Raw genomic sequence first — 22,274 nt, forward strand, 5'->3', positions numbered from 1 at the left:
CAAGAGGAAAGTGTGTTTCTGAGTGGGTATAAAGCTATACACTATAATTTTGCATCAACCAGTTTTGATAATTGACCATTGCGGAGAATCTTCGCCAACAATGTTAAATTTTGTCAGTTGACAGTCTTACAAAGCGGAACTGAAAGTCAAGGGATGAGTTTGTGAAAAAACAGTGCTGCTGAGTGGGTGGGGAGTGAAGAGTTCAAATTTGTTGAGACGTATAGCGGATCATCCCAGTTATGAACCTTACTTAAGCAGTACCGTGACCAAAATGACAGCTTCAAAAAGTTAGCCTTGGACGGAATTTGATCCCATGATCTCAGCGATACAGGTGCATTGCTCTACCAATTAAGCTATCAGGCAAAGAGGGAACTCAGAGTCATTTTGTGAGTTCGCAATTCACCCGTAGACGATATGGTAATCGACCCCAAAAAAATTCAAAAGCCTAACATGTTAAGTCTATGCCCCGAAATGATATTTCGAGAGCATACTAACCATCTTTCGATTGGAGTACGACTGGCACAAGAAATCCGTTCTGCGCACGCTCATTTGAAACAAATAGACCTCGAAATCCCATGCTTGAACCTTGTTCTCTTGGTCGAACTCGAACTGCAATCTAAGGAAGCTAATCGCTTTCAAGTGTTAGCGTTAAGTTCTGATCTGTCTATCGCGCTTTATATTTTGAGATCGGTTGAATTCGTTCCACAACAATGCGGTTAGGAGACTTACCGACAGTTATTTTGTCTCTAAATTTGTTGACTGCTAACAGGTATTCAGGAGAACTGGAAATCACTGCGACCTGAATGATAAAAAAAATACTTTAACAAACGAGTTGATCGAAGAAGCAGTGGTGGTTTATGTAAGCAACAATTCTCATGGATGACATATCCACCTTTCCAACAACGGAGACCTGAAGACCTGCGCATGGTATCTGAAATGAAAAACACTACCACCCTTGGTAGTTGTTTGAAAGTAACGCTCCTAGTGCCAACTTCGCTCCCTAATGCCAACAAAATCGCCAAGTACGCTGTGTATAGTTATAGACAGGCATAGAGCGAGTTTCAATCGAGTGTCGTAAAGCGAAAACCAAAGTATTTACTTTGGCCAATCAAAAAGGACGGAGACAATCCAGTTAACCAATCAAAAATCGAAGTAATTACACGTAGCTGACACAAAGCCCGGGAAAATGTGCACGCACGAGCCACGATTGGTTTGGTTTCACTTCTGATTGGTTGAAAAAGTGGCGCGAGAACTTTGAACCAATCACTGAGTGAAGTAATGCAAACGAAAGCAATTCGCTGATTACTTTCGAAACTCAATTCAAAACCGCTGTAAGAATGCGCGGCAAATTGCATAAAAGATTTGTCATCACCTTGCCATCATCCGTCACAGAGTTAAGAGTAGAGCCCTTTCTAACGATCGTGAGAGTGAGTGTTGTCGTCAGCGATCCCATGAAAACGGCAAATATTACGAGTCCGATTAGGAACCAGGCCATGGCAAATATCTTTGCTGGAGCGGACTGGGGACAGCGGTCACCGTAGCTGTCAGAATAAAAAACATGTCAATACATACAAAGGCGATGGGGTGGCCTGGAGGCGAGGGCTATGGATTTGCATGCGCGTGCTGGTGTTCAAACTCCGGGGCAACCGCATGCAATCACTGGACCACGTCGCCTCACTTCTTTCTGCATAAGAAAATCCTGTTTGTAATCTGAAACCTACTTTTTGAAATAGGATAGGGTACACGTCAACGTCGTTAATTGTCGTCAGCATTGTGCACCCAAGGGCAAGTAGTAAATGGATAAATGACCAATAAACAAGTGTTCCAAAACGCTGTTGTGTTTATTTGAATTGTTACTTTTCAATTTGGCCATGTCTTAACTGGCGTTGCTACTTACAGAATGGCCATTTAATAAATTATTATTCATGCCAAGCTCACCCAACTGTTGTCATGGAGATGAAGGACCACCAGAAGCCTTCAGCAGCACCCTTAAGAAAAGGGCGTGGGAAATGCTGTTCATTACAGTTAGAGTCCTAAAGGAAAAAAAAAAGGAATTGTTGAATTCCCATGGAAAGTTGATTTAATATTTCCATTTTTAAAAGAACATTTTACTTGCAACCTCGTAAACGAGATTACTTATACTGAAGTTATCAAAGGAAAGATGACTCTGTATTTTTTGACACGCCGGATGACCTCGCGTTTAATTCGCTATCACCAATTTCACAGCAGAACGATTATGAAAAATAAGAATTGGATTTTGGTTTTCGCATGATAGCGAGAATTAATCCCGAGGCTTGTGTTATCTGCCGAAGCCGAAGGCTGTTTGAAATGCGGGTTATAAACGGAAGATAGAAGAAATCATCGCACATATCTGGACAATTTGAGCAAAGGTGTCTTATAGACACCTGAACAATTTATGTGGCTCAATCTGCTTATAGTTAAAGTAATCTCTGAACGAGAGTTGTTTATAGAGAGGTTAAGCATGACGTGTACGCCAAGCGGCAAACATCGGAGTGAAATTAGGGTTCTGCTAAAAATGTAAGAACCCGCTTGATATTAGCTCATTTCTGTCCTGTTAGCTCCATATATCAAGAAACTTATCAAAGGAACGAGACACGTTAAAATGAGAGAATTTTCACGCTTTTATGACAAGCAGGAGCCTGCCATTTCCCATTTGCCGTTGGCTGTAAACGTCGTGCTTCACCTCTCTTATCATGACTTGATCAAACTGCTGGTAGGCGTGTTTGGTGACTTCTAATTCACTTCTGAGTGCATAAAACCTATTGTTTGCAGATATGACGTCACTTCTTCATGTATAAAAACTATTGAATTCTAAAGAAACTGTGGTGCTGCGTCGGTGGGGAAGTAGTAAACAAAAATTCGGTTTTATCAACGGAGTTGATAATGTAAATTGGCCACCGTACAGAGATTCTAAAAGATGACGTTTGGAGCGTTAGCCCTTCGTCAGAGCGAAGAACCTCTGTACGGTGGCCAATTTACATTATCGGAGTTGATAATTTACATTATCAACTCCGTTGATTAAACCAAATTTTTGTATAAAAACTATTGCCTGTAGGTGTGACGTAACGTAAACAGATTCAGCAAAAATTAAATGCGTGCTTGCAGCCAATCAAAATTGTGATAGTGACACCGATGTATAAATGAATAACTGATAGACGTACCAGAAACCAAATGATAATTCCGGCCAGAAGCGCTGTTAACAGTGTGAACAAGAATATTGGCCAGGCACCAAATACAGAATCAGCAGTGCGTTTTGTTAACAACTTAGCACTGTCGGAGCCTTTACGCCTCAAAACAACTACACCAGGGACAGATATAATGGGCACAAATTTGGTATAAGCGGTGTCACCGTAAGGCTTTGTCATCGTAACCGGAAACGAAATCAGTGAATCAGTGGTCTCGTTGCTTCCTGAAGAGATTACTTTCGTAGAATCACCGTCTATGTTTCCTTTACAGCGTCCACAACTTCTCTTCACCAGGTCACTGATGGTTTTGGTTAGTGAGTTGTTTCCGGACGAATCTAGGACACTGGGAACTAAAGAGGCACTTACGTACTCCTTACATCGACACGTTTCTGAAAAAAAACAATAGTTAGTGGTAAACAGACAACTGGTATTCTCGATTTTCACATGACGTCACGGCCGCCATGTTGGAGCCCCGACCAAATCCTCCGGGAATTCAACTCTATTATTGTGGAAAAAACCGTTCGTAGTTACACAGTTACAGGATAGTTCGGCCCGTATCGTACAACGTGAACAAGGCGGAATAATCGCGAAATACTTGCGACAGCGCTAAGTTACATTTTGGAGTGACTCTTTTGTTGATGTTGCCATTGTCTTTTCTCAAACTCCGTAATATCGCATGTGGAGTGACTTTGTTGGTTCTCGAGCTCTTCTCCGAAACGGGAGCCTTTCTCCTAGTACTTTGCAAGTTTTCTAATTAATATTTTCCAATATTCAAATGCAATCATTCTTCTCTTAATTGCCGGTTATTCCAAAAACTATCTTGTCATTGATTTTAAACAGATAAGTTCAGTTTTTTAACCCTTGATTAATGCTTAGTACCTCCAAAGACAGGTTCACTGCTTTTTCCGCTTCCATAAGACGTGATGGGCGCAACTTCGATCTTGTACATTGTGTATGAAGCCAATGATTTCAGAATAACTTCACTGGAATTAGCACCAACAACAATAGTCTTGGCTAATTTAGCCTCTGATTCTGTTATAAGTTCACCACCCTGTCGGAATACTTGATACTTTATACAATAACCACGCAAATGTGTTCCCAGAATGCCCTTTGTAGGGTGTTCCCAAGTGACTTTTACCGACGACAAACTTGTCTCCTTTGAAGCGGTTACCGCCGTCAGCGAGGTGATGTCGAAAACTAAGAAGAAACAATTATTGCTGACACGTGAACGTTTTTGAACTTCTGACATCACGTCCCAAAGAGATTAAAATGTCATTATCAAATTTAACGTGGAAACTAGACTTTGGTTAGGTCGATAAGGAGGCCGTGCGGAGCTTGGCACTTGTACATAATTTAACAGCCAGGCTAACCTTTCCACTTCAATACTTCAATATTAGCGAACGCGACGTTTCTGAGCTACGAAAGGTAGCCAAAAGAGAACATATTGAATGCAAGGACAATAGTCTCGCAGATGTTGAAACTAATCGTCTGTAATAAAGAAACGATACTAAGCAATACGAATGTGGTTGTGTCAAGGCCAGTTAGAAAAGGAAAACAGCTCACTTCCCGTTGCCGTCTGTGGCTCGAAAATGTCGCGTGATTAAGCTCCCTAATGATGTCCTCACCGACGCCGTCCAATCACCACCATCGCCGTTGTCATCGTCGTTGTAGTCAGTCGGCATCGTTTGCACTGTTATCATCATCAGTACCAAAAACAGCACCATACCCTAGCAGCTAAAGACAGTCAGGTCTCTCGAAGATTAATAGTCTCCATTCTTTATCTCGAGAACAAGAGAAAGACAGACTCTTACAGGAGCGTTGACAGGAGTAACAGATCCACTTGTTTAAACGAATTTCGCCTCTATTAACGACTTCATTATCAAATGCTCGTCTGACCTGGCACGATACTATACTATACTATAATATACTATACTATACTATACTATACTATACTATACTATACTATACTATACTATGCCATATACTATCATACTATGTTATACTATGCTATGCTATGCTACATATTGCTTAATTTTGTTAATTGTCCTTAGTATTTTAATTGTATCATCTCCATAGAGATATCGTGTAAATGTCTTTATATATAATCTTTCTCATTTCCGATACCTAGGTTTTAGTTTGCTTGATGTTTCTGCTTTATTTATTTCAGTTAACTGATTTTTTGTAAGCTTATTTACTTATTTCCTATGCGTTACCGTGCATAAAAAAAGCATAAATTTTGTTAATATTTGCCAATAATCGTTATTCACCACGATTAGCCTAATAGAGGTGAGTAACGATAATTGACGAATATTAACAAGGATTAAAGGGAAAGTTTCAACTGACTTACCCACGCTGACTTCAACGCAATCCGTCAATTTTCCAAGACCAGCTTTGGTAACAGCAGCTATTTTAAAACAAGAGTCGACCGAGAAATTTGCTCTTTTAAGATTGAGGGACAAATAAGAAGGTCCTACGAAGAGAAAAATATCGGACTCCTGAACCTGAACTGCATACTTCGTAAGTTTTCCATTCCTGCTGTCTGGTGAAACTGGGCCCCAGGATAAAAGTACGTTATCGAGATCGATGGCTGCGGAAGGACTGGTAGGAGCTGCTGAAGGGACTGAAAATTCAAGGCAAAGTAGATTAGTATAACTCAGTGTTGTACCCAATTCAAATCTCTCGGGGTTAAGATTCTTTGTGTATGCATTTGAATGATAATGTAGCATTCACATTTAACTAATATGGATATACTTGAAACAAAAAGTTTTATTTCCAAAGGATTTGAATCGGTTACAACATTGAGTTAGCCGACAATAAAGAATTTTCACATGACGTCACGGCGGCCATCTTGGAAAAGTGAAACAAAGGAACCGTGACAGCCATGTTGGAGGACAGGAGGAGTGAAATATTCTTTTGGGAATTGAACTCTATTTTTATGAAAATTCTCCCTTTTGTTTCAGTATGCTGGTCACGTGAGCGAAAACTCTCTATAGAGCACATCCGAATTTCCTTCGGACTTTTTTTCGAACCGAGTCTAGATATATAGAAACTAGTCCTTACGAAAAGCACACTACATTGAATTAGAAAAGAAAACTGGTTCCCAACGCCAAAATTTGCAATGAAGACCCGAGTCATCAAAAATGGTCTCAAAAGTGTGCACGTAACGTAACATAACATAACATACAACTTTATTCATACTGTAGGGATAACAAAAGATACAAATAAATAAAACAATGGAAATATACTTTTCATAAATAATATGGGTCAATGATTTTCGCGGATGCTGTTGTCTTTTCAAGTGAAGAAATCAAACCGGCAACGAATGATTATCAATGAACAAAAAAGCCGTTATGTCGCTAGCTATGAGAAAAAAACATACAACCGAGAGAAGATAAACGTAATTTTAATTAGGTGACTTCCCTGGGAAAACGTGTTTGGAATTGTCTTTAGTTGTGCGAAAGAGTGGATAAATCACTATGTGGGGGTATACCTCCACCGGTTTTAATGGTAATTTTCTACGTGATGTTGCTATATACAATGTCAAGCACAACGTACCTTTTTGAATAAGAGAGACCAGGGGCCCGTTTCTCGAACGTCCCGAAACTTTACGGGCCATTTTCGGGTGCCACAATTCCTCAAGAACGGAGAGGATTTAAGTAGTGAAAATTTAGTCATTTTGCGTTTTGCTACCTTGAAAACATGTTAAAAGATCCGCTTTCCAAAATAAGAAGTTGGCAATTTCACAGATGGCTTTTCGGCTCCGAATAGTTTTCGGGACTTTCGAGAAACGGGCCCCAGATCCGGAAAGGTATGACTGCAAGAATTCCCTTTCGAGCTTCTTCTTTTTTTTTCTTCAAAAATCATTTTGATTTTGAAGAGGAGCGTCCTTAATTTATACCAATTTTCTTACCTCCTTCATCAGTTGATGCCATCACACATTCACTAAGCACTCCTTCTCCTTCCCGCGTGAACGCTACCACTTGCACACAGTAATTAGTGTAAACCAACAGGTTAGTCAGATTCACTGACAACACTGAAGACGAAACATTGACGCTCCTGTTTGTTTTGGATTGTGATATGTCCACATAAAAAACCTTGTAACCTATGATGACACCATTTTCGTGACCTGGGGGAACAGGTTTCCAACTCACAGAGAGAGATGTATTTCCCGCAGTTTGAACTGTGAGGTTAGCCGGAGGAGACCTGGGGACTGATAAAGTGAGAATCTCCTTGAGAAAGTCGGTGGAATTTCGTATGGAATTAGTTTTATTGACGTTAGTTTTAATGAGCACACTCGAATAACTGAAAAAACAGAGTCGCGAAACTAAGCATTTAAACAACAATCTGGGACAAATCCAGTTCAGACATAAGTTGATCCTTGTCCACTTTGTCACGTGCAACTCTTTAATATTGCTAGTCGCTTAAAATGAACAGATATTTCCTTGAACTTAGCAGCTCGCTCTCCATGTCAAGAACAATGTTGTATGTGGGAGGGGGTGGGGGGTGGGGTGGAGGTTTGTGCAACTGGGCCATGTGAGCGCTTGCCTGACTGACATCGCCTTTGACTAAAAATGACAAACATGTCATGATGATCTCTATAATTGTGTATTCATCTAGGATAATACTGCCATTTAATTGGCGACAGCCAACTAATACTGCGTTTATTTGAACAAATTTTCTTGTTCTTGCTTAGCAAAAATAACCAAAGATGTATTAAGCTTAATAGGCCATTTCTGCCTCCTTTTCAAAGCGAGTCTATACGCGAAGTTTGTGCGATGGGAATTAGCTCTACTTTACATATGAATGAAAACTAATTTTTATGAGAAAAACTTCGCACCTAGACTCGCTTTGAAGATGAGGCAGACATGAACGCGAAAATGGCTTCCTTACCATCCTCTCCAGTCACAGTGGTCACGCAATCACTCTTAATTCCATCACCTTGGCTGGTAAACGCTAGTGCTTCAATGCAATAGTTCGTATACACTAACAGGTCCTTCAATTCTACAGAAGATATGTTAGCACCAACCGTGACATTTAACTTCGGCTGAGTGTTCGCTGCGTCAAAATACAACACCCTGAACCCAGTTACCACTCCATTCTCGTACCCTCTAGGGACTGGATTCCATCTGATTGTAACTGAGGTTGAGGAGGAAGCTTGAGCCGTTATTTCAGCTGGAGGTCGATCGGGTACTAATAAGCACGAATAATAAAGATGAAAGCACCAAACTCAGGTGTTCTCTTGCCTTCATGCAAGGGAAAGGCGTAGATTACAATAGATGATTTCCTCTTTGGGTAAATATCGCTTTGTGTCGCAAAACTAGTGATGCAGAAAGTCTAGTAACTCACTGAAATAAAACCGCATTTAGCTGCTTTGTTCGGACCATCCGCGAACTCGACTATCTTGATTTCCCTACAGAATTGTAAGACCTTTTTTGACGAAAACATACGATTCTGCATACACAGAAGTTGTAAAACTATTTTTTGTAGTAAGTTACTTCGTGACAAGTCTCTAGACACAAACAAGTACCCACCGGGGAGCTACCTTTAGCTAAGTAACATTCAAATCATTTCTTTGAGATTATAAAGTAAAATACCTATGAACTAGCCTGGTAGAACATAGAGCATTTTCATGTACAGTATTTTTTAATGTAATATTTACCATCTTCCAGTGTCATAACAGTCGTGGAAATACCAAAAGGTCCAGCGCCAAAAGTGCTGATCAGCTGCGCTGACAGACAATACTTCGTGTAAGCTTCTAGCCTCGTCAAGATCGCTGTAGCATTTCCAGGGCCAAAAGTCACGTTTGTCATATACCCAGTATCTCTGAGGTCTAATATACCCTGAATACTTTCTTCTACCTTCTGGTAATGCACAATGTACATAATCACGTTGTGCAAGGCATAGTATAGTCGCGGGGGACTAAGTTGGAACTGAATGGCAGAACTGCTGGTAGCATGAGCGAGAAGAATTGTGGGTCCCATAGTTGGCGCTGCAATTTGGCCAAAAAACTTAGTTAATAACTAGTATCTAAGCTTGAAATTATGAACGAAAACTCAGTGTGTGTACGAAAGAAACGAAACGAATCTAAACGAAGATACAGACTACAATGAACCTATCAGAATCTAACAAAAGATGATGAAATATGTGGCTTGACCAAAGAAAACACCGCTTCCCATTTGGTCACCGACGTTAGGTCCTGTTGGACCGGTGCCCGTCTGCGAATTGCTCATTCTGTGCGCATTAGGGAGTCAGACTGACTTAGGGTTATTATTCGCGCCCTCCACCTCTGCAATCGAATGTAGGCTGAGTTTCAGTCGATCTCAGTCTGACTCCGGTCTTCGCCTTCAGAGTAGGGAGCTTAAGCACGCGCGTTTTTGAGACGCGGACGGCAACTGGAAGTGAACTTTTTTTCCTTTTAAACTTGTCTACACGCAACCACATTTACATTGCTAAGAATCTTTTCTCCATTAGAGATGATTAGTATAAAAATCTGGGAGACACCACTGCCCTGGCACGTGACATGTTCTCTTCCGCTTGCATCAGTGTTTCAAAAATACGCGTGCTTAAGCTACTAAATGATCGACCGCAGCCGGTTACATCTGCCCGCCAACCGCATCGTCAGTGGTTACGTTGTTGGTAGATGTAGACATAGTTCATAAAGATTGACTGGTTATGGAAACCTGAAAACTTCAAAAGAAAGGACAATGACATCGTGTATCACGTTAACTTGACCGTTACCATGCACAATCTTTTGTCCTAGGTTCACAACTGACTTTTGAAGAAATTAATGGAAACTTTTTGTTTAGCTTTCTTTTGCGGTTTATGCAGCGTCAGGGCCAAAACGTTAATGTGTTACCCTCGTTAAATAAACAAAAATGTCGAGTTTAAAACCATCTCCATATAATAACTATGATGTAGATGGGTTTGCGTTCAACTGGTATTCTGGGGAAAAAAACTGTCACCAGTCAGCTCCTTAGTGGTTAGTGGTGCACCCCCTCCCTCCCCCTCCAAAGAAAAATCCTGGATCCGCCCCTGCAAGGAGTAGTTAACTTCTCTTTCGTCTGAATATGAGTTACACTATTGAATATTGCATTATGTAGCTAGTCGACCTCACTGAGTGAAGAGCGGGCTTGAGGAATAAAAACCGGAAGGGAGAGAAAATGACAACACCGTATCATATGGAAGTAAGCGAAACAAGAAGAGACAGCTTGATAAGTTGCTACCTGGAAATGGACTCGCATGAGTTCCGTAGACCTCCACTCTCAGGACCGGGTAATCGTGCCATTCGTCCGGAAGAAAGCGGACAAACTGAGCCACCACACCGCTATTCAGGTCATTCTTAGTAACTCGATACGGAAGGACGTTACCAGAAAATTTCTGAAAACCAAAGTTTAAAGTTGTGACTGGAAAGAAGTCCTTTTAGTCGTGGAGAGTCAGCTGTACTCAAAACAGCTTCTTACTCGCACCACGATAATTACTTTATCAACGGATTCTTCAAGAGGATTTCGTATCGAGCCCAAAAGAGAGCCTGCAAATTATTGATGCATGTTTATTGATTTGCTGCTTTATTTAAAATACTCGGGCTGTTGAGTTGCTACTTCAGGCATCCATTAGTTGTCCGTATCACATGTTACGAGGATTTCATAACGAGCCCAAAAGAAGGTCTGCCAGAGAGGTCACTTGCATAGTTTAACAATCGAGCAAATTACTGACCTATGGTTTATCGATTTGCTGCTTTAATTATATTCACAGACTTTTGATTGGCTACTTCAGGCATCCCATCTTTTAGTGCTCTTCATCTAAGTGCGCTGCTTACTAGTATAAATAAAGTCTCTACCTTTTCATAATCTTTCCACTCAATCCCATTCATGGAGAGCTGTAAGGTATATCGTATGACGTTCTGAAGCCTCCCGTGAATGACAGGATTACCCTGAGTAGCAACCGCGCAGACGTAGTACGCAACTCCCAAGTCAATTTGTAAAAAAGAATTCTTTATCACTGATGGACGCCAGCCATCATATGCACCCAGTCGAGCAGCCCATGGAGGTCTTTGAGGATGGTACGATGATGCTGTAAAGTTCATATCAGGAATGAACTCAGTCTCAATTCCTATGGCATCTTCTCCACACAAAGAGCTGTTGGAGGAAAACCCTGAAAAGTAAATTCAAAGGGAAATGCTTAAAACGAATTGAAACCGGTGTTGCTGCGGGAGTAGGGAACGAGGCAGTTATTAGTTTATAATAGCTTTTACAACGTAATTTCATGAGATCTAAACCTACGTCCTCGGAGTCAGATTTTTAGAGGAGGAAAAATGAGAGAATCACGACGCAAATCTGCAGATTCAAAAGCTTGCTTTTCGAGATCCGTAGGGATTAAAGATAATAGTTGAAAATATTGGAAAAATCTAACCTTGAGGTTGAACTTTTTTTGAAAATCATAAAGAGAAATAAAATTCCCTTCCGAATTTAAAAGATCATGAATAAGTATTATATTGCTGTCGAACCATGATTTCCAAAACACTAAATTGCCGTCAGTTGTAATATTTTGATTCCACAGGATAAATTTACTATTTTTATCCTGAAGACTATTTTTTCTCACATATTTAAAATATTCTAGGAGTTCTCGATAAAAGCAGGGCAGATTTTGAGCAGTTTTTGTAACATTTTAATTACAGTTAAGAAGAAATGCCAGACTTCCATGTTTATTGAAATAGTAGTTTGGAATAGCCTTCCATGTATCCCTTTTTCCACTTAAGCTAAACGCAATGAGTGGATCATGGTCCTATTAGTTGAGAGTGGCTGGTAGATCACCTGCCTGTTCACTTTATTTTTCTTGCTTTTCCACAACTGAAAGAATATATATGGGCTTTGGTGTTCTTAATCATTGATTCTGGACCCGTCATTTGAGGTGGCATAGATCACTTCTCAGTGTTGGATAGGAAACGGTAAATGGCGTTGCAAAGGAAAATAGTAAATTCTGAGCGAGTTCACAGAATATTACTTTTACGAGGCTTCCCTTTCCAGTGGAGACTTTCTACGCATCTTCACAAGGAATTGATTATTGTTGACGCACCTCTTCGTTTGCAAATGTATGGCTTCAGTAACGCGCAGTTCACAGCTCCCCATTTTCCAGAACCACTTGCCTTCTTCACTACACAAGCAGTACCACCTGAAACAGCCCCTGTGCTGTTTTCTCGCCAGTTTGTAAAGCCAACATTATCCCCGTTGCTCCAGAAAGGAAAGCGATTTACAAGAGCGCCATTTTCTTGGAGACCGATGAAAGCTTCGTAGACTGTTGATTTGTTGATTATTTCAGAGTGAATGAACTGATCTTCTTCACTCGAAAGTATGTAAACGAGTTCTGAATTTCTATCGAGACAGTCAATCTCGGCCTCGGTCCAGTTTTTGGTTGGGTCGTTGACGAGAAGGTAGCAATCGCTGTTGAACTGGATCCATCCCTGGAGGCAGGCTACAGTTTAAAAGACAACAAACATGTGACCTGTTCTACAATCATAAGAAAAATGTGACATGTGTCCTCTGGTTTGCAGTGACTCAAGGAGGATATTCAAAGAAACTGTGATGCTGCATTGGCGAGAACTAATGCACTAGAATTTAATAATAATAATAATAATAATAATAATAATAATAATAATAATAATAATAATAATAATAATACGTCACCTATTGTCATTAATGTGCCAAACAGAGACTCAATGGCTATCAAAACAAAGGGGTTTTCCTGGGGTTGGCAAATTTGAATAAAAAAGCAATGTTTGTAAACAAATATCTTCCCTATAATAACCATGATAATTAAAACTTATATTGCGCGCTTTCCATGCAATGATGAAGTGCGCATTGCAAGATCATAAAAATTAGCAATATGGAACTGACAAGTGCAAAAATGTAACCTTAATGCCTAATTTAAAAATGTAAAAACCCTAATGTAGTCAATAATTTAAAATTCAACGTGAAAAAAAAATCAGTGTAAATTTTTAAAAACAACTCTTAAAGAATGTGTCTTAAGCAGACGCTTAAAAGTCTCTAAACTGGACCTATTGCTTAGTTCTGCTGGTAGTGTATTCCACAATAAAGGCGCTACCGTGACTCCAAACTGGTAAAAAACTGATTTCGGGTTGGCATCTCAAATGAAAACAAAATGGAAACTGAGCTCGCAGTCGTCATCAAGATATAAAAAACGATTGATGGCACTTACCCACTAGTGAATCATTTTATGCAAGCAATTAGTTACCGGTCAATACTGTGTAACCACGGCTAATATCACTACTGCATGTCATTTTAATCGACTAACAAAACTATCAACAAACGACTTTCAAAAACACCACAATACTCTTTGTTTGCCTTCCTTTCGCATAAGCATTGTTTCCAGTTTCTCTTGGGACTTACAAAGAACTTTACGGGATTTTTTTTAAAGTGGCCTATAGAACATTTCCAACCAACCTATAAGAACACCAATAACAACAGAGAAGTATGCGACTTCCGGTGGACGAACAAAAGAGAGTAGTGAGAGAGATCTTTTGTTTTCGTCCACCAACATGGCGGTGATGACGTCACGTGAAAAACCTCCCATTACCTTCAACAGTAGTTGCTTCGGAGCAGCTGCTGATCTCACCATCACCATTTCCATTGTAAGCAAGAACCCATACACAATACGTCTGATTTTTTACCAAACCAGAAATCTTGTAACTAGTGATATTTTTGTCCACTTTTATCGTCACATTCGTTTGATTTAAGTCCGCCACTGGATGATAGATGATTTTGAATCCTATCACGTCGACAGGTAACAGATAAAGCGCAGGTTTTTCCCAAAAGATGCTAAACGAGTGTATTCCTATGCTATAAACCGCAATGCTTGGCACCAGAGGAGGTGTTTTTTCTGAAACAAATTAAAGAAATAAAGTTAGTAGTGTAAAACCCCAAGGACGTTAAAAAATGAGGTCACAGATACCCTACCGAGGTCGGTCTCCAACGGGCAGGGCAGACTTTTACAACAAAGTCCAGAAAATACCATAGTACGGTGTTGAAAAAATATTGTTCCAAAGACCATTTTACAGTTCTGTGCTCATCAGTTACCAGGCCTTTGAATAAAAGCGAGTCTGGAGTTGACCTTGCTTGGATACACACCTCATTGCTTTTCTTATGTAAATCATGTTGTAGTTATCCTAACAAGATTCTATTTACATAAGAAAGGCAGGGAGCTTTGTATCAAAGGAAGGTCAACTCCAGCCTCGCTTTTATTCAAAGTCCTGGTAACTGAATACAGAACTGTAAAATGGTCTATTTTTGCCAATTTCTGGATTTAAATTAACCACCATTTAGGCAACTGACATCACACGTCTACTGTTTTTATTGTAAAGAGTATGCTTCGAATGAGACCATTGGAAAACCATGTGAAAGTATTTGGCGCACAACAAATTTAAAACCACACCAAATCATGGTTGTATAGACTTACCGCTATCCACACTGAACAGAGTTCTACCATAAAGCTCGATGCGCATGCACGCGTTTCCAAACCAATCCGTTGGCCAAATGCGAACATATTGGGCATATACTGTCTGAAACAAGACGTGCTTTTGAACTTTCTCTGTATCGTTGTTCCCTTGAAAGTGCTAAAACACAAAATAACACACAGAAAAATCAGTTAGAATTAACGTGTACAGTACACAAGAAAACCACCAAACATAAAAAAAATTGGAGCACTGGGATTCAACTTAAAGCGAATCAATTAACTTAAAACAGCAGAGTAACCGCGGAGTAAGATCTCCCGGAGCAGAGTAGAAAACCAAAAAAACTCAGCCCACGTATGGTGTCGAGTCTGGACTGATCCATCGAAGTGCTACATCGCTAAAAGGCAAATGCCATGTTCATGTGTAGGAAATCGTTCAAGTTGAACGCGAGTGCATTTTGTGATTCATGGGCAAGCTAAGCTTTGGTTGTACCGTCTCACACAAAAAGTAGGATCTTAGGAATTTCACTACGGGAAAATCAAACAGTACATGCTGCTCCGAATAACCATAAGGGCTAATGAAAATAGAGCAGCACGACAGGAGCGCATGAGTAGGAGCTTGCCTCTCCTATACAAACCCTATGAGTCAACCTTTGCTTGTATCTTTCCACTTTTAGAACGACGCGAGATCTTCGGGTCTGCACGTACTGTTTAGAATGGCCAATCAGAATAAAGTTATTGTGGAACAAAGACAAAAGTAGCAAGAACAATGTCTGCAAATTGTGCAAATTGATGTAAATTGTTGTAAATGTGAGTTTCCTCCTAAGGATTAGTTCTAAAAATAGAAAGATGGGCGCAAAGGTTGACTCAAGGATATAATGCATTGGGAGGCTCCAAGTCATGGGCTCCTGGCACGAGTAATGTTTTGAAAGTACTCAAAATTCCGAGTGCAATCAATGAGAACTCTGTGCGGCCCCCGACAGCACAAGGGTCACTCGAGAATTGAGTTAAACGCATAACGTGTGCTCAAGAAAATAATTGAAAAACGAACGTTAAAAAAGAAGTGTCTTGATTGTTTTGAGCTTTTTTTTTTGTTACACAAGGACAAAAATCGCACCAGCCTTTTTCAACCAACAAAGTTCAGATCTTCTTCGAATGAAGACCTCGCCAGACCCCACTGAAATGTTACTCTTCTTCAAACGCCATCTTCAAAAGCATATAGACCAAGAAAAGGTATTCACATACCAAGGCACCAGCTGAGCTGCGATAAAAATCCCAGTTGACGCCATCAAATGAAAACTCCAGTTCGAACTCTTTGACGAATGAAGGGAAGGTACTTTCATTTCTCCCCTGAATTCCAATCGCACATATGAGATGGGTAGCATTCGTGTTAACCTGGAGATAGGAGTCAGAAGACTCTGACAAATTTTTGCACCAGGACGATTGATGATTTAAGCGAGCGTTAAAAGGTTCGTATCCGTTGATATGTGAACTGGAGGTGATAAGAACGTTCCCAATAACTCCGTTTTCCATACCAATGGCAGTTTTATCACATGGCACGATCCCTGAAGGAAATAAGAGAAAAGTTCTTTTCGTGCATGCTTATCCCAACTGGTCGAAAGCAAATCAGTTAGTTGTATTTGCAAGCAGCGCCGTTTAGCTCATTTGGCGCCGCTTTCACTTGTTCAGATGCACAAAAACGTTTTTATGTTCTTTAGAAGACGCATGTTGATTTAAAACAACAGTAAAAATAAGTTTTTGTTGTCATGGAAAGAACATACTTATGCCTTCCACATGGTCAGCCGTGAGACAAAAAACCGCAATTTTCCTACATATTTGTTCATTTAGGAAGCAGTGTGGCTCAGTGGTTAGCAAGCTTGCCTTGAGATCTAGTTCAAGAACCGTTCTGACCACTCGTTGAACTTGATCTAGGTAGTCCCTGGTGCAACTTCTCAGGCGTCACTTTAAAATAGCCAACTGGTTTGCCTCAGGCCAGTTGGGATTCTTAAAATTGTTGTTCTGTTCGTTTCATTGGTCTTGAAAAGCCACTATGAAGTTGGGAGGGTGGTCAAATGAGTATGTATGTATGTATTAAAGGCCCAAATTCGTCCAAGATTCATTGCGCACCGTGACTTTTTTTCGTGTACCACGAAATTTCCCAAATAGCTGACATATTGTTTCCCGCGTGATTCGCCTAAGTGCATGCATTCAACCTATTAGATCACTCATTTGAACAAGCCGTCATTTGAAAACAAAAAACGACCGCAATAACTTTTGGGCGAATGAGGGCCTTTAAACTCATTTGCCGACACTCTCACCCTTCCAGGAAAAGAACCATCAAAATATGTATGCCAACAAATTTATCTCAGAAATGAAGATTATTTTCAGATGAGCTTTAAAACTAGTAACGATACAGTGCCCCTATATGAAAACCAACCTTCCATTTTACAGACGTAGAACTGATTTTGACCGCAGTAAACGTTGTTCCATTTCCCTGTACCTATTCTGAGCACTACGCATTTTTCAGATTCAAAATTTGGCTCTCCCGAGGCCCAAAATGAGAGCGCAAATGAGGCTCCATCACTCCATTTAAAATCAAAACCACTGTCCCTGCTGTTAAGTCCAATCCAAATTTGAACTGTGGCTGTCAAACCCTTAATGAAATTATTTTCATCAGCGGAGGATATTGAGGCTAGATCAGCCCTTGATTCTAGGCAATTGTCTCTTGCTTTGCTCCAATTGAATAAAGTATGAGATACTTTATAACAGTGGTCGCCATACTGACTCCATCCTTCCAAACATTCTGCATGAAAAGATATATTACGATCAGTGCTTGTCTGCAAGACCAGTAAGGGGGACGGAGGGGGGGAGGGGGAGGGGGAGGGAGGGGTTTGTAGGAGTAACGTACACCGCAGTGGTGAAAACAATAGGGATCTTTAGATCGGAGGACGAGGACGACTAAGAGTACTTAAATAAGAGTACGAATTTTCCGTTCTGAGCACGCGCACTTCGAAAAATGTCGGCCTTCAAACCTTATCATGCGCATGCTCAGTACGGAAAACGCGTACTCGTAGTCGTCCTTGTCCCCAGATTTAAAGGTCCTTAATTGTTGCTACCAGATTCCAATCGAAACGACACCCGAATGTCGAGTGAATATTTACGTTTTTTACGCTGTTGCAGAAGGTTTTTTCTCCGGGTAGGTTACCAGTCTCCTTAAAACAAAAAAAAATCTATAGGAGTTGTTGTAGCTCAATGGGTACAGCATCCGACCTCAACCTCGTTCGCAGGGCTTTTCACCGCTGAGGACTGATCCTCGGCGATGAAAAGCCCTGGGAACGAAGTTGATCAAGTCTATTCAACCCCGAGCAACTCGCAAGGGATTTGGATCCGAATTTCTTGTAATCGTTGCAGAAGAAAACTAAGCTATACCAGCCCTCCTGGTTGAACCAAGGTGGTTCACAATAGCGTGGTCATTTTCATTTTTATGTCTCGGAAGGATGTGTATGAAGCAATCTCTTGATGTACAAAATGAATATGTCACAGTTTTCTCAAATCAAGTTTTTTAAGTGAGTCACTTAAACCAGGGCTCGAAATTAACGAAAAAATCCAGTCGTATTTTGCGATAAGATACGAAAATTTAGTCGCAATTTTGCAAATTTTAGTCGCAAAATGGCCGCGCTACATTGTGTTGTAAGCGGTTTAGCAAAAATATGTGCCCGCAATACTTGTGTGTAAAGAAACCGCTGAAAATGGCGAATGATCGAAGGAATGCAGCTGTGCACGTAACGTCGCAGCTAAATTACCCGACAATTACGCTATCTTCAGAGAAAATTCACGGCGAGAAACAAAATAATTTTGCATTTATTAATTTATTTTAGCAAAGTAGCGGCAAAGTGGCAACCGCTAACCCTTTTGTTTCGAAAGAGCGAAGGTGACAACAAGTCGCAAATTTGCGACTTCTCCAGATATTTTAGTCGCAAAGGGAAAAATTCAGTCGCAAATACGACTGTATTGGTCGCAATTTCGAGCCCTGAAGTCGTCATTAGTTTGATGCTCATATCATGAACCTTCCTCCAGTAGCGTTGACAATAATCTCAAGAGTGATTCGAAACAACAATTCTCTCGACTAAAGTTATGCCAAATTCTCAGTATACTCAGCATACTTATTGGTTTGGAATACGAATTAATTGCAAACAGCAGTGCAAACAGTGCAGAAAATTGAAATTGAGTAGAGAAACTCGAAATTAAATTGATTCACAGAAAAGTTACGAAAGCGAAACAAAACAAAATGTCGACCATACTTGGAGAAAGCAACAACGTTTAAATTTAGAATTTAAAGGGGAATTTTTTTATTTTTGGTCTGTCACTTTCCACAGGTACTAGCATGCCAATAAAGGATGTTATTTGTCAAACCACGTTAATGAAGTGGAACTAGTTTCATTGGATTCCTTTAGGACACAGCTCTATTGTTTTTAGAGTTAGGGTCCATTGTTTCTTTTGTATCGTTCTTTGTGTCCATTGTTTTCTGAACCAATCCCGAGAGCCGTTGTAATAGCTGCGTACTGATCTCTCGCAATGTTTCGCGTAGTTTGCAATTTACCATCAAACAAATGGCGCAGGATGTGGCAAATTCGTTTGCAACTCCCGCGCCGCGGCTCTCCTCCACGAAACTTCCACGCAACGTGCGAGATAAAATTACACGCGGGGAAAATTGGTATCTTATAAAAATTACTTCAGATGGATTACGACGGGGAAAGGGCCTATATGGGGGATTCGTTTTCTAGCCTTTTATCCCCCTTGGCTTTCGCTAAAGGATGAATTACATGATTTTTGCCCGTTGAATACAGAATCAAGAGCAGAACGTATTAACCTTTTGGAATGTGAGGTGCATTGTAGAATGAGTCACCGCCTTGCAGGAACTTTGAAAGAAGAGTCAGGAACCCCTGAAAGTTTTGAAGAAAAGAAGAACTACATCAACTCAAAGTCCAACGAGACTTCTAACTGATACAAGACTAGAATATCTTATCCCGTGTACCGCAGTGAAAAATTTCATATCCGATTCGCGTCAACGTCTGCTTCATAGGGAGATCGCGTGCGACATGCTTGGTTTAAATTTACTTCTCTCTCTCTAACCCTTTCCCAAGACCTAAATGTTAATTCTCCTTACTGAATGCTATATTAAATTCCTCTTATTGCTAGTTATCGGAATTTGGTGATGCATTTAAATAAAAACCCTTAGGTGATAAATTTCTTTAACCCTCATCACTGTCTGGTTGATAAAGTATACTGATCTTGAAAGGAGAAAAAATATATATTCAGTACTCTTTGGTGTGAAAGGAATAATTTAAAAAAATCGCTTTGAGAACAGGCTGAAACAAGTTGCATATTCACAGTCGTATGGAAAGTTTCTTATTTGAATTCGTGAGTGGTCCAAAATATTGGCAAAAAGTAGGCATCCTTCAGTTTCCAATCCATTTAACCAGCAAGGAAAAATACTCCATGATGAGTTAAATTTAATCTTTAATCCTTTTTAACAGATTTTTGTAACGTTTATTTGAAACTTTATTTTATCCAAATCAATTATTAATCGCTAAAAAAATTGTATTAAACTAGCTATCTTCCTCTATGGCTAGGGCAGTGTCATATTTTCTTCTGGTGACTTTGTTTATTCCAGTTCGTTTTTAAAAAAAAGTATAATGACAAAATAAAAAGACACAGTGAGTTTTCAAAAAAGACAGATTTTAAGCTGTTCTTTGCGCAGTTCTAATCTTTGAAAAGCAACTGATATTGGGTTTGACGCATTCAAACTTTACTCCAAATATATTCTACCAGAATCTTCTTCTGGTCAACGATTGATAAAGCAATTTGTACTTTTCAAGCGATTATTACAAAGATTAACACTTAACAGCTTAAAGGAACTGAAATTAATAAAATCTTTTTTTCCTTACAAAGTCATTAAAAACTTATAAATAATTAATAAACGGAAAGGGTTTTGCTAAACTGAAACACTGACTTCAGTTTTAAAAGTGAATTTGTTTGTTACTTTCAAAACTAACAGGACTTTTTCGAACAAAGAGAGCAAAATATTTTTATCCTGTGATTTGAGAAAACTTGGACTTCAAAGATATTCCGTAAAATCAAATTTTAAAGTTCTCACAATTTCATTAAAATTTTATAGTAAGGAAATTTTCTCAAGTGCGTCTTTTATATCAAGATTTTAATAACATTTGCACACTCGTTTCCCATGCAAAACTATGGGTCTGATTCAACGTATTACATGATCAAACTATACCGGGAAAACTATATATAATGAGCATTGTTAAGATTTGAGGTATGCAAACTTACCAATGACCGAATAGCGTCCATTTCTACTGCTGCAATCTCTTCTGTGTTTATCACCTCTGTCACTTGACCTCAAGATAACAGCTTCTTTCCAAATCGGGCTTACAAACAGCGAAAAAGCGTTATTGCTGCTGCATTTTTTTGGATTAGAACATCTATCACAGGGTTTTCGACAGTTTTGTAAAGTAGCGGAGATATTTCTGAAAGCACCGGACGTGACACTATTGGCGCCGCAAGCGCGGGGAGCGGGAGTGCGGGGGTCTGGGGGGCAGCCCCCCTCTTCCCAGGAATTTTTAAAAATAGAACACTTAGAACCGTTGTTTTTGGTGTTTCTGAAACCCAAGAATCAGTTTCCCAGGCAAAGCTGGAGTTCACTCAATTCTCTTTAAAAAGTAAGTATCTCTATATAATGACCGAATAGTCGTACATACGAAGAGTCCTGCTGGACCGTAAGTCGTGATTTGATACCATCGACGTGACTACACGAATAAAAGGGGCAACACGCATGGATTTGCCATCAGGAGAACACAACGATTGGTTTTTAGGTAAGTACAAGGTTTTGACATAATCCAAACGTGACCGTCTAATTTGATTTAGTCCTGGATCGAGATTGTGTACTACCGCCTTGTCAGCACAAAGGGCCATGTGAACACTTTCAACCAATCAAGAATCAAACCACAGTACCTTTCAACACATACGTTTAAAGACGGTGAACAAATAGCCTGCTCGCAGGCGGTCGGTAAATGCTGTTCGAAAGCCAAAAGTGAAATGCATTTCTTTCAGTAAATGGTGTTGTTATAATTAAACGTCATATTGCAAGCACGTGGTATTGCCCTACATATATTGCTGTCAAACTTGTGAGAAACAGTTCACCCAGAAGGGCTTGACACGACATACGAACGCGATCATGGTAAGAGTCTTTTTTACGTTGCGAACGCTGCTGTGAATCCTTGACTTACAAAGATTTTTGAATGAAAACACATGAAGAAACACTCCGACGAGAAGGGCCACCAATGCCAGCATTGCTCTCCCAAGTTTTATTGCCGCGGTAGCATCAAGCGAAAAAAATCCGGAAAGAGAAGAAAATGGAGATCGTTGATTGGTTGGGGTGGGTGAGTCCACTTTCAAGCATTTAGTAACATTATGTGCTTGAGAAAGAGTCGAGTCAAATCTACTTAATTGGACCCTCACGCTGTCGTACACAATGATGATGATGGAACTTCCCGGCTTTCTGGTTTAAAAACCTGCCATCATATAAGGCCA

At 40.0% G+C, this 22,274-nt stretch overlaps 1 protein-coding gene across 2 annotated transcripts in view; it reads right to left on the reverse strand.

Annotated features, from left to right (window-relative positions):
• The window catches only part of LOC138024073 (uncharacterized), a 26,336-nt gene extending 4,066 nt beyond the window's left edge, over positions 1 to 22,270 (reverse strand). Inside the window, exons 1-18 of one of the 2 annotated variants that reach the window (XM_068871161.1) lie at positions 21,015 to 22,270; positions 19,540 to 19,612; positions 17,107 to 17,472; positions 15,915 to 16,234; positions 14,676 to 14,832; positions 13,797 to 14,099; positions 12,279 to 12,674; positions 11,044 to 11,357; positions 10,430 to 10,583; positions 8,866 to 9,195; positions 8,097 to 8,396; positions 7,117 to 7,416; positions 5,554 to 5,826; positions 4,086 to 4,403; positions 3,183 to 3,595; positions 1,939 to 2,033; positions 1,373 to 1,541; positions 730 to 799 (exon numbers count right to left, since the gene is read on the reverse strand). In XM_068871161.1, coding sequence (XP_068727262.1) covers positions 730 to 799; positions 1,373 to 1,541; positions 1,939 to 2,033; positions 3,183 to 3,595; positions 4,086 to 4,403; positions 5,554 to 5,826; positions 7,117 to 7,416; positions 8,097 to 8,396; positions 8,866 to 9,195; positions 10,430 to 10,583; positions 11,044 to 11,357; positions 12,279 to 12,674; positions 13,797 to 14,099; positions 14,676 to 14,832; positions 15,915 to 16,234; positions 17,107 to 17,472; positions 19,540 to 19,612; positions 21,015 to 21,035 — 4,372 coding nt within the window. In that variant the 5' untranslated portion in view covers positions 21,036 to 22,270. The remainder of the gene's footprint in view (positions 1 to 729; positions 800 to 1,372; positions 1,542 to 1,938; positions 2,034 to 3,182; positions 3,596 to 4,085; positions 4,404 to 5,553; positions 5,827 to 7,116; positions 7,417 to 8,096; positions 8,397 to 8,865; positions 9,196 to 10,429; positions 10,584 to 11,043; positions 11,358 to 12,278; positions 12,675 to 13,796; positions 14,100 to 14,675; positions 14,833 to 15,914; positions 16,235 to 17,106; positions 17,473 to 19,539; positions 19,613 to 21,014) is intronic. The other variant, XM_068871162.1, reaches the window with a different exon arrangement.
• Positions 22,271 to 22,274: the final 4 nt, after the last annotated feature.

Source organism: Montipora capricornis, chromosome 11 (assembly GCF_036669925.1).
Source record: "Montipora capricornis isolate CH-2021 chromosome 11, ASM3666992v2, whole genome shotgun sequence".
In the NCBI taxonomy this organism is placed as follows: Eukaryota; Metazoa; Cnidaria; class Anthozoa; order Scleractinia; family Acroporidae; genus Montipora; species Montipora capricornis.